This window comes from Cydia strobilella, chromosome 1 (genome assembly GCF_947568885.1).
Source record: "Cydia strobilella chromosome 1, ilCydStro3.1, whole genome shotgun sequence".
NCBI classification, from domain to species: domain Eukaryota; kingdom Metazoa; phylum Arthropoda; class Insecta; order Lepidoptera; family Tortricidae; genus Cydia; species Cydia strobilella.
The window spans coordinates 18,557,114-18,570,597 of NC_086041.1; the positions used below are offsets into that span (position 1 = coordinate 18,557,114).

At 37.0% G+C, this 13,484-nt stretch overlaps 1 protein-coding gene across 4 annotated transcripts in view; it reads right to left on the reverse strand.

Annotated features, from left to right (window-relative positions):
• Positions 1-7,537: 7,537 nt before the first annotated feature.
• LOC134745922 (TBC1 domain family member 15) overlaps positions 7,538-13,484 on the reverse strand; it is a 37,954-nt gene continuing 32,007 nt past the window's right edge. For 2 of the 4 annotated variants that reach the window (XM_063680060.1, XM_063680041.1), the window contains 2 exons: positions 12,321-12,563; positions 7,538-7,704 (listed from right to left, as the gene is read on the reverse strand). In XM_063680060.1, the coding sequence (XP_063536130.1) occupies positions 7,639-7,704; positions 12,321-12,563 (309 nt within the window). In that variant the 3' untranslated portion in view covers positions 7,538-7,638. Of the gene's footprint in view, positions 7,705-12,277; positions 12,564-13,484 lie in introns of all 4 variants that reach the window. The other 2 variants (XM_063680069.1, XM_063680049.1) reach the window with 2 other exon arrangements.

Genomic DNA, 13,484 nt, shown 5'->3' on the forward strand with positions numbered 1-13,484 from the left:
TAACCATTAATTTATACAAAAAAAACGCAAAAAAAAGAGAATTTTTTTTATAGGGCTTGATCTCCTAAACCATGCGTCGTAGCGCAAAAATAATTAAATTTTCGTTCCCCTTTATGAAACCCCAAAGTAATATACAAAAAACACAATGTAAAAAAGAAAAAAAGAAAAAAAAAACAATAAAAAAAACTTTATAGGGCTGTATCTCCTAAACCGTGCGTCGTAGCGCAAAAATAATCAAATTTTCTTTCCTCTTTATTCAACCCTTAATTTATATTTAAAAAAAAACGCTTTCACTAAACTGCTGTAACTCGGAAACTTAGAATCCACAAAGGGGACTACTAAATTATGACACATTTAAAGCCTGACCAGTAATATATGATCATTGTCAAGAGGGCGCTGTTCATTCTCATGTATAGGGTGACAGTTCAGTATAGTATGAAAAAATATTGTATTTAATGAACATCATCATCATTGTAATTAATGTTGCTTGCCACGCTTAAACATAACAAAAATCAGAATAAATTGCGTCTTAAAATAAACTCTAAAAGTCTACTAAAAATCGAAACAAAAGTATTTTTTAAGTCGCTGATGTGACATTCTCAATCAAAAGGTAGGTACCACTTTGTCGTTTACCATAAAGACGAAATTTGATTATATCTTTATACAAATAACCTGTCAGAGAAAGTGGTACCTTTTGATTAGGAACGTCACAAATGTTGGTCAGTATGAGGAGTGCAGCCTACAGTTTATTTTTAATTATATTTATATACCTACTACGGTAAGATTGATAAGACAATGTAATTATGCCTCCGAATGAAATAAATACACTGTATCGCAAAACTAAGTGGCGAGACAGCTCATAATGCCATCTCTTTCACTCTTGGTTGGTCTTAACAAGGGTAAAGGAGATAGTATTAAGATCTCAGTCGCCAGCTAATATTGCGGCAAGTATAATAAGCACCCCACCCGCGTAAGTACCCTTCCCCGCGCACGCCCTTCTTGCTCAATTGAGTTTTATTTTGCCGGATAGTAAAAAAACCGTGGATCAAATTGACCCAAATTATGAATGATGTCTCAATGTGGTATTATAATATTGTAGACGTAAACTTAATAATATGATTTTTTTTTTGTGGCAGATACAGGGTGTTAATTAGAAAAAATTTTTTTTTAAATAAAAGCGGTGGATGAATTTGACACAGATTTGTTTGAATAACATATAACAATGTTCTGTAAAGTACAACACTTCACTTACCGACTCTAATATTTTTTTAGGCGTTTTAGGATCAATATTAGGTATTTATTAAATGCCATTATACCCGTGGATGAAAATGACACAAAATGCGTGTGTACGTCGGAAGCCACTTTGCCTTTACAGGGAAACAAAGAATTTCGTCTCTAATTTTTTTTTTACAGAATGCTGATTGAAAAAAGAAATACCTAAATTTCTACCTAAGCAAATACCTAGGATGACACAAAATATTATTTTTAGGTTTAGTATATGGTCTGGAAACTATATATAAAAAATAAGCAACATTAATATTCTTATAACCTCAGAAGTTATTGGTACAGGTCTATATCTTTCTCTATCAAAGAGTGTCAGGCCCTTGGTAACCACAGTAAATTCACTGCCATCTATTGACACACATTAAAACTTAAAATGAACATTTTAAAAATACGATAAAATGTATTTAAATTTGGAGTAATGTTTTTTTTACTTGCATTAATTATTTTTATATGATTTTGTTTGACCTATGTTCTTTCACTGATATGCGTTAAAATTGTTAGATAACAAACGAAACCGTCAACGCCCTCTATGCGAGAGTAGACCAAAGGCAGTAGCGCCATCTGATCGAGAATCAAATTATCGTGATTTTCGAGGCACGTTTTTTCCTTAGACTGTATCCATCTCTTACGGAGTTATATCTATCTTTGTTCTGGTTAATTATTTTTTAACATTATATAGAAGATATTCACAGTCACTTGGTATGTATTTTGGAATAATCCATTCAGTCATTTTCAATAGGGAATATTACGCGAAACTCTGCCCCTACGCAGAGTTTCGCGCCACTACCAGAATCTGAGGGTCTATCGCGAAACAAAAAAATCGAAATTTCGTTATCTAACATCTCTCTCACTTGCCTATTCGAGCGATAAAGAGGCAGATAGCGTAGCATAGGTCATCTGTAAACAAACCGCTTTGATGCATCAATGTCATATTTTATTATCTCCTCCTTTAGTCATTATTCTGAGATTATCTCTGAAAACTTGTCAAAAACCTGTTAAAGGTACAGACAGTATGTATAAGTTACTCTATGGTTAATAAAAAGGCTAGTCCTGCACTCTGGTGGCAGAACATTGCAGTAATATCCCCTATTTAGAGCAGTTCAGTCAACTGTGGATTGTGAAATTTTTGAACGTTTGCTAATAATTTATTAGACCAAGTAGTGAAAATGTTACAGTAAGTATGTTATACAGGGTGTCCTTAGCCATTGGACAAAGCCGAAATGTACATATGAATTAGGTTATTTAGAATCAGTATACCAAGTATCATAACAACCGGTGTAGCAGTTACGAAGAAATTAACAAATTACCATTTTTTTACTTTCGAGCAGCCTGTATGTGTTAATAGCTCCTGAGGTAATAAATAGTATGAAACCTTCTTCGACCTTATTAATTATCTTTTTTATTTATGACATTAATAAGATTGACTTTTGACAAATGTCATCATTGCCGCACATTTTCGAACAAGTTCAAAAACACTGCCATAATAATACAGTATGTTTCTTTTTGTTGTCGATCATTGGAATAAATTTGTTTGAAATTTTTTTTTTCTTTTCTAATTAAAATATATTAACGTTAGAGCATTCCTGAGAAGTAACCCTACGTGGGATTTCAGGGTTTGTCCAATGGCTAAGGTCACCCTGTATATTTGTGATCTACTTTCAAAGCCCTTTCATTTGGTACCCCACATGGTATGTTTACAAGAAGTAAAAAACTTTGTACTGCCGCCTTTATGACGTCACAGCAACTACCCCCACCACTTTCGAGCTTGTCCTCTCCTATATTTGTATTCTGGACATCTTACTGAATGTACTAATACCAAATATACCCATGTCCGAGACGACATGAGCGCAAAGTAACCTAAAGCCTGTTCGGCCACCCTACTATATGGTAAATCTAAATGTATATACCTAATTACCTACATGAAATTAGGAAAAAATATTTTCCATGATGTCATTATCCCAAAAGGAAAATAGGAACTACGTTTGTATGGAGAAGCGGCCGTCCCCTTTTCTTAAAGCTCTAAAGAATAAAACACTGCAAGGTACCAAAAAGCTTATATATTCCAATAAATTTACATTTTAAAAAAGGAATAATTTTTTATCTTTAAACTTACTGCTGTTTAATTAAAACAAACTTTTTGTACAGAAATTACAATAACTAAAAAAAAACATCTTACAATAACAATTTTGATATGAGTAAACAGTTCAGTTTTTGGTTCTTATGGCATCTGTCCATTGGGACAATTTTGCCAGCTATGAGTAAACAGAATGCTTAGACAAGACACTGACATTGACATTCATGGGACAAACTTTATCTAGCATTCAGCACATATAATTCAATAGGGAATGTACGGTGCGAAACTCCTCGCTTCAGGAAAACTCGGCTCCGAGCAATTATTAGGGTTGCCACAACTTGACATCCCTTTGCGTTCCCGACCACAGATAAGATAACGACAATTTTTTGACAAACCTAAATAGCCGGAAGGGATACTGCCATATATTAGAAAGGGATAGCATGATTCGACCGACCCTGAACCGCTGTCAAATTTCGGATTTGTAGGAAGTTTCCTCTCTGTACAGTAGTACTATTATTTATTCTGTGGTACGGGGCACAATTGAGCCCTCTGTTTATTGACGTGAAGTACAATGTTAAGCTTTTTCCGAAACCATGAATTCTCCGGTTTCCGTAGTGAACGCGAACCTTGTATAGTCGTGTGGCTACTTCGAATAGGTAACACAAACCAAAATATTTAATAAAAATTATATCATTAAATTTCATAGGTAAAACAACTTCTAATTTAAAAGGTAGCATTTGGATGATTTCTGATGTCTTGGGAATTACAAACAAAGGTTGGTTGTTGATACAAAATTAAACATTAAACTTTTGGTGTTTTTAAAGAAATTAAAGAAACAAATGAATATTTTGACAGTAGATGCATCATGTTTGCAGACGTACGAGTAATATGCTTTTTGAGTTGATTTTATGTTAAGGCGTTTCTAGTAGTAAAAACTACCACAGGTTACCTAAATATGCTACATTCTCACTCTAGCACAATATATTCACTAAACTTATAATGAAACAGTCGTCGTGGTCAAAACCGGCCGGGAAAGTATATATATATGTATATATATGTATATATATATACATATATACACGGTGATCAATCCAAATGGGTCAGTAGGGAGAAGTCAGAAGCTATGAGAGATAGCGACATCTGTTGTTAGGAACCATGGCTTCTATTTTAGATTAAATAATAATGGCAGTTTTTTTTTTCAAAGCGCTGGTGGCCTAGCGGTAAGGGCGTGCGACTTGCAATCTGGAGGTCACGGGTTCAAACCCCGGCTTCGTACCAATGAGTTTTTCGAAACTTATGTACGAAATATCTTTGATATTTACCAGTCGCTTTTCGGTGAAAGAAAACATCGTGAGGAAACCGGACTAATCCCAATAAGGCCTAGTTTCCCCTCTGGGTTGGAAGGTTAGATGGCAGTCGCTTTCGTAAAAACTAGTGCCCACGTCAATTCTTGGGATCGGTTGCCAAGCGGACCCCAGGCTCCCATGAGCCGAGGCAAAATGCCGGAACAACGCGAGGAAGATGATATGGCATTCAATTTTTTCATTTTGTTTTTTTTTCAAATTTCAGGATCAATTATACAAACAAATACTACACGCGATTACATTAAGAATATTGACCAGGTTCGATTCCCGGTTATGTATGAGTATAAAAAAAGTCATTATTATTAAATCTAAAGTCGACGCCATGGTTCCTAAGAACAGATTTCGCTATCTCATAGTTTCTCGTACAATATTCCCGCAAATAACCGTATCTTCTGTGCCAATGTCAGTTGAAAATGTTGGAATTAAGAGAACATTACAAGCGTGGAAAATACCCAGGTGCACAGAATACCTATATTTATTTATTTTTGCAATTAGGGGCAAGATAAAAGTCGAATCACATAACTTAACTGCTAACACTAGAATAAATATTACATATAACGAACATATATGTATGAAACCAACTGCATAAATTGAATTGACAATTGACATATCGTTATTGTTACCTTAAAAAACACCATTTCTATTTTAAATAAAACTGTTATTTAATTTAAATTTGTCTACGGAATACAACTGAATTCGTGTCTTATTTAATTATCAATGTATGTATGGACCCGGGTCACCCGGGTATGTCCCTAAACTACGCACGTCCAAAAGAGAGGTATGGGCACAGTGAATGTCATCCCGCTTTGTGTGGTAGGGCACAGAGCCCAACTGGGGAAGTAGCTCCTCCTTACAGAAAATCGCAGCCAAATAACACTACACCCTCCCTACTCATAGTGTTGTGTTTCTGCCGGTAAGTAAGGTCGCCAGAGCTCAATGAGGATGTGGCGTGTTGACGACGGGGGACCTAGGGAACTCTTAATACTGCCATTGGTAGGCGCGGAATACAGGTCCGACTATCAGGGGACCCAGTGAAACGGCTGTGCGCTGGTCGCCCGCAGGTCAGTAGGGTTCCCGAACCCAGGGAATACTTAAATCTCCGCCCTGGGAGGCTGAACAACCAACCTCGCGCAAAATCCATGCTGCGATCCGTGCCGGAGAAGGAGACCGGAGTGGACCCGGCTGCTGCAACAGGGGGGGACCGGGGGCCCTTCCGTACGTCGCGCCTGTAGACCGCACTATCCTACATAACCTTTTGGCAGATCTGTTTCGTTCTCTTGTCCTCAAAGCACGTGTCCGTCAACATTCGAATCTTGAACTTGACTTGAACACAAAGACGTTCATGAGACATGCCGGTGTATGTATGTAATTTTTTTTCCATGCAAAAAAAAAATGTTTTACCACTCCCCCCCCACAGGGATTTTTTTTTAGGAACTGCGGGTCAAAAATTTTGTTTTCACCTCTAGTATGCGTGTGCCAAACGGCTAACCTGTACATCGATTTGCAGTTTTTTTATGCGAAGGGCTTACACTATTATGGATTGCCGGAGGAACTATGCAAATGGATCGCTAACTTTTTGTCCGGCAGACGCATACGAGCCGTAGTAGACGGAAGCTGCTCCGATAGCATGGACATTAACGCTGGCGTTCCGCAAGGTTCTGTGCTGTCCCCAACACTGTTTTTGCTGCACATCAATGACATTTTGTCTATCGACGACATTCATTGCTAAGCAGACGACAGTACTGGGGATGCCTATTACCTGTGGGCCGTGCCAACATCCCACGTTCCGTGGTGCTGCAGAGTCGTGAAAAGCTTGTGTCGGATATTGAGAGTACTCTATCCAGAGTTTCGGTGTGGGGCCGGGACAATTTAGTCTGATTCCACCCCACCAAGACTCAAAATCTAATCTAAATTTAAATCTAAAGCGAGGCGATACTTTACTCCGGGACAAAGACTGCTGCTATATAAATCGCAAGTCAGACTCCATATGCAGTACTGCTGTCACCTTTGGGCAGGAGCACCAGGATGCCAGCTTGGATCCTTCGATCTCAGTCCAAAGGTCGTCGACGATCCCAAACTCACAAGAGACTTTGCGTCCTTGTGTGTGTTCTACCGCTTGTACAATAGGCTGTGCTCTGAAGAATTGTTTGACATGATGCCAACGGTCGGCAGGATGTTCATCCTCACACCGTAGAACCTAAATGGTCGCGTACGGTGCGATTTAAAAGGAATTTCCTCCCGCAGACGCTTCGGCTGTGAAATAAGCTCCCTGCCGAGGTTTTCCCGATGGGCTACAGTATAGGGTTCTTCAAAAAAGGAGTGTACAGGTTTTTAGTGTCGGCAACGCGCATGTAATATCTCTGATATTGCAGGCGTGCATAGGCTACGGTGACTGCTTACCATCAGGCGGGCAGTATGCTTGTTTGCCACCGACGTGGTATAAAAAAAACTAGTCTATGGCACAAAAATATTAATTTTAATCTGGATCTAGAGCACGATACAAGCACCTGGTGTTAAATAAATCAAATTGCAGTCAAATTATTCAGTATCCTATCATTTAGGCGATCCTTCGTCTTTCATTGACCAACTGCACAAGACACCTATTATATTTAAAGGCACCATTTAAACCAATAACCCGTCAATCCGGATAAGACAAACTCAAATTCATAGGGTATTACAACGTGTCAATAAGAAAGCCTATGAACTTGATATTGCGCCATTAATATAAAAGCCTTAACCTTATATGGCTTATAAGCCTCACTAGCTAATTTTAACGCGATATTTTGGAGACCTACTCAAGTACTATGACACAATCATGGACAGCTGTTTTTAGTTTAAGGAGTACCACGAGTACTTTATAAAAATAGAAAAATTATCACTTTCACCAGTCTCTCTGTAGTATTATGATTTCGTGGTTTAGGCGAGTAAGGCCCAGACGCTGGTGGTTACGACAGATATTTTTAATCCGTTATATTCGAGTTCCTGTAAAAAAAAACTGATTTTAAATAAAGAAATAGTTTTAAGTGAGGCAAAAATTAATTGTATATTTACAACAACACTAAAACAACAAGCCACTACCGAGGATAACTTTTGTAAACTCTATAATATAATCCAAGGTTTTTTGTTAATACCGAATAGACACTGAAACAATATATTAGATAGTGCAGATACATGTGATAGTATATATATATATATATATATATATATATATATATATATATAGTGGCTGCAATACGGCCACTTGGGCACCAAATTCTTTAAAGGCTGCTTGCTATCCTTTTTTAACCGACTTCAAGATTTCAAAGGAAATGTTTAATTAAGGCCGTTCCATCGGTTTGCCGCTATCACTGTCACTGTCACATTTCGCAAGAAAGACCATGCGCGTCAAGTGTAAATTTTGATCGAATTTTGTAGATTTTTATTTATTTTAAAAACGTCGCCTTAAGCGAGGTTTAGACTACTTGCATGCAATTTACGTTACATTGCTGACTACTAAGGTAAAGTGCATTCAAAATGATTATCAAACATCGCAATGTAATGAAAAATGCATGCAAGTTCTTGCTAGTCTAAACCTCGCTTTACAATATCGAAATTTGAAAACTGTCAAATTACTATTTAAGTTAAGATTTTTTTTAGGGTTCCGTACCCAAAGGGTAAAAACGGGACCCTATTACTAAGACTCCGCTGTCCGTCTGTCTGTCACCAGGCTGTATCTCATGAACCGTGATAGCTAGACAGTTGAAATTTTCACAGATGATGTATTTCTGTTGCCGCTATAACAACAAATACTAAAAACAGAATAATATAAATATTTAAATGGGGCTCCCATACAACAAACGTGATTTTTTTGCTGTTTTTTTCCGTAATGGTACGGAACCCTTCGTGCGCGAGTCCGACTCGCACTTGGTCGGTTTTTTTTCTTCTTTTTTTGTTTGTTTATAGTGTCACATAATAAATAACCGAGTAAAGTTTGATTAAAGGTCCGAGTTAGAGGTTACTTTAGGAATTAATTGTATCGAGTGAAGTGTCATAATTCATGTATCGGAAACTATGTTATTAAAGATAATATAATCAAGAACTACCTATATGTATATATTTTTTCCACGTCTACGAATATCAACGTCTCTTAGAAAAATATGATCATAAAAGGAGATTTTTCGCCTTCTGGCTCAGGGAACGGCATTAAGTTGTAAACTCCAAAAATCATACATTTTGAGATGTTGCCGTATTGCAGACACCATACGAATATCCTTGTAAAACCTATTGGTTTAATTTTAGGGCGAAAATATGTAGTCATAATAGTACGCAAAATAAAGTTTTTCTAGCAAGATCAGACCTTATATCGGGAAATTTAAAATAAATGTCCTATTTTCAAGACACTGGGTCGATATTTCACTTATCTGGTCCTAAGAATAGAATGGGCATTACGGATGATATCTCTCTGATATCCAAGGGATACAGTTTTGATGAAAAGGAACTCGATATGAATGAGGGCCTGGGCATATGTTACCTTTTGTGAATAATTCAATTTATGCATAACTATCATTTTGATAAATTAATCAAATATAATAAATCTAATAGATATGATAGATAGAGCAATCATACGAGTTTTCAAAAACTAGCCGTCGCTTATAACTTAAGGCGGTTCCCTGAGCCAGAAGGCGAAAAATCTCCTTATATGATCATGTTTTTCCAAGAGGCGTTGATATTCGTAGACGTGGAAAAAATATATGTAGTTCTTGACTATATCCGAAACACGAATTATGACACTTCGCTCGATACAATTAATTCCCAAAGTAACCTCTAACTCGGACTTTTAATCCTACTTTACTCGGTTATTTATTATGTGATACTATAAACAAAAAAAGAAGAATAAACAATCTTAACGTAAATAGTAATTTCACAGCTTTAGAATTTCGATGTTGTAAGCTAACGTTTTTAAAATAAATAAAAACCGACAAAATTCGATCAAAATTGACACTTGGCGCGAATGTTCTTTCCCGTTCTTTCTTGCGAAATGTGACAAAGACAGCGGCAAACCGATGGAACGGCCTTAACTACAACATACAGATAGTAATTCAAAATACAACACATCTTGTTATCACACTGGAAGACACGTGCACTAATAGTCATAACACTAATAAAGTGATTACTACTACTACTACTACTAATTTAAGATATTTTTTAACGCGTAAGGAAGCATAAACCGTATTTAAATCATATGTGTTTAGCTTGTGTTTAGAATATAATTGACTGAATTTAGTGTACAGTATACATATAGATAACTGAGATATATTCATTATGTATATACAGGATGATCAATCCAAATGGGTCAGTAGGGAGAAGTCAGAAACTATGAGAGATAGCGAATGACATTCAAACTTTTTTTAAACTCTCATACATAGCCGGGAATCGAACCTGGTCAATATTCTTTATTGTAATAGCGTGAGTATTTTTGTATTATCAAAGAGGATATAATAAGATAGAGCGGTACTGTCATAGTAAATTTTGTAACCACTGTAAATTCACTGCCATCTATCGACATACTTTAAAACTAAAAATGAAGATTTATAAAAATACGTTCAAATGTATTTAAATATGGATAAATGTTTTTTTTATTTGCATTAATTATTTTTATATGATTTTGACCCATGTTCTTTCACTGATATGCGTCAAAATTATAAATAACAAACGAAACCGTCAACGCCCTCTATACAAGAGTAGGCTAAAACTAGTGGTGCCATCTGATCGAGAATCAAATTTTCGTGATTTTCGAGGCACGTTTTTTCCTTAGACTGTGTCCATTTATTACGGAGTTATATCTATCTTTGGTATTATTGATCCTGAAATTTGAATAAAAAAATTGAAAAAATTTAAAGCCATCATCATCTTCCTCTCGTTGTCCCGGCATTCTGCCACGGCTCATGGGAGCCTGGAGTCCGCTTGGTAACCAATCCGAAGAATTGACGTGGGCACTAGTTTTTACAAAAGCGACTGCCATCTGCCCTTCCAACCCAGAGGGGACACTAGGCCTCATTGGCATCCAGTTGTTTTTATTTTTAAAGCGCTGGTGGCCTAGCGGTAAGGGCGTGCGACTTGCAATTTGGAGGTCGCGGGTTCAAACCCCGGCTTCGTACCAATGAGTTTTTCGAAACTTATGTACGGAATATCTTTGATATTTACCTGTCGCTTTTCGGTGAAGGAAAACATCGAGAGGAAACCGGACTAATCCCAATAAGGCCTAGTTTCCCCTCTGGGTTGGAAGGTCAGATGGCAGTCGCTTTCATAAAAACTAGTGCCCACGTCAATTCTTGGGATTGGTTCCCAAGCGGACCCCAGGCTCCCATGAGCCGAGGCAAAATGCCGGGACAACGCGAGGAAAATTATGATGGCAAACAATTTTTTCCAATTTTTTTATTCAAATTTTCTGGCTCAATTATACAAACAAATACTACATGCGATTACATAAAGAATATTGACCAGGTTCGATTCCCGGTTATGTATGAGTTAAAAAAAAGTTTAAATGTCATTATTATTAACCTTTTGGACGCCAATGACGGATATATCGGCACCGCAGGTCCAACTCCAAAAACGGATTAATGCGTTACAGACCACAGAGCAACATAGACCTACGTGCATGTGCATAAGATCAGTAACACAGAGGTACTGGCCATGGTGAACCTGTGCGCGCCCTCGCGGTATGGCGGTGTGGCGCCGACACCAACCGCAGCTGCTAGCCGTGCCGCGCGCGCGCACCGATCTACTGCACGAGGCGCCGTGGACGAGAGCCTTGCGTACACTCAATCAAGTTGCTACCCGGATTGATGTGTTCCATTGTTATGAGAATGACTTCATCAAAGTCACTTTGTTTGTGTTATGTTATACTTAGAAATAGTTTTATTAAAAATTTATTATGTCTAGTTTACATTTTGCTACACTATCGCATTGGGCAACTGTTATGATAGCTGTATCGTTATTATCAATAAATAAATAAATAATTTCAGTTTTGACACTTCGGTGACGTGGCGTCTGAGTGACAGCTTTTGTGTTTAACGCGGCGTCGAAAAGGTTAAAAAATCTAAAATCGACGCCATGGTTCCTAAGAACAGATTTCGCTATCTCTCATAGTTTCTGACTTCTCCATACTGACCCATTTGGATTGATCATCCTGTATATATATATATATATACTTTCCCGGCCGGTTTCGACCACGGCGACTGTTTCATTATAAGTTTAGTGAATATATTGTGCTAAATCAATGCAAATAATTAGAGTTTGAGAATGTAGCATATTTAGGTAACCTGTGGTAGTTTTTACTACTAGAAACGCCTTAACATAAAATCAACTCAAAAAGCATATTACTCGTACGTCTGCAAACATGATGCATCTACTGTAAAAATATTCATTTGTTACATTGTTACAAAAAAAAAAAACAATGACATGTCACAATATGTAACTCCTAACCACTGTTTTTAAATGGTTTGGTATCGGAGTTGATCTAAATTATTTGCACAACAGTATGTCTAATCTACATATGAATACATATAATATTCACCGCGTGCTCAAAAATTCATGTCTAATCCTATTTGATACATAACTTCATCCATCCCTGGTCTCAAGAGAGGGTCCCGGGCATTCTCACATTTCTCCATACCATTAGCTCCGCTCGTCATTGGCTCGTCGTCCGAATTCGTTGACACGGAAACGTTCAGAGGAGTCATTCCGAGTATGATCCTGATTTGGTCTGTTAGGTGGTGGGCTGATATTATTTGGTGGTATATGCCCTCGGCTGTGCTTAATATTTTGTCGACGTCCAGGCACATCGATAGGTCGTTTACATGCTGAAAATTACAGTATTATTATAACATCAGACCGATATTAATTGATGTGGAGTGGAACAGCTGCTAAAAGCATGACAAAAATATTCGAAAGTATTATATGATAATTTTATATACAATACGTTTAGGTATTTTAAATTTGTGACGGACAAGTTGATTTTCTACCTCAATGTGAGGTTGGGCAGCGTCTTTAAAGTATCAACTTTATTTCGATTGTGTTAAGGTAGAAAATGAAATGTATTTAAACCAATAGTAAATCTAGACACCTATCACTTTGACATGAAACTAATTAAGGCAGCGATTGATAATAAACATAGATGACGAACTAGCTCTGCAAAATGACCCCACACATTTTGTGCCACGGTGGGTGGGGCATAAATATTGCGCCACGGCGCTATTTAGTTTGCAAATGGCAGCCCGTTGTCACAGTCGAAGTAAGAAGTATTTAGATTATTTCTTTTAGGAAAAAATATGCCCTATTGTGCGGTTAACTGATGTGCTAGCCGTTCCAACAAACACTGAAAATATTATGGGATTTATAATGGGACCTTTCACGTATAATTTGGCCATGATAAATTATTTTGATTACTTTTGCTCATGACAGATTTTATATGGGGATGATGTTATGCATTTTTTTAAACATCAGCCATTGATATTAACATCCTATTATTTTAAATTTGTTAATTTTATTGTTTTGATATAGTCCGTTCAATTTAAATTAGTGATAATAAATACTAATCGCCGTTGTAGGCGGCGTTTTTTTAATGTGTATATTTTAAATATGTCCCTGAGTTGTTTTGAGTATGTGTATGTGGCTAATTTTGGTATATAAATATTTGTGACGTATTCAATCAAAAAATACCACATAGTCGCTTACCATAAGGATGAAATTTGCTTGTATCTTTATACGAAAGCCTGTCAGAG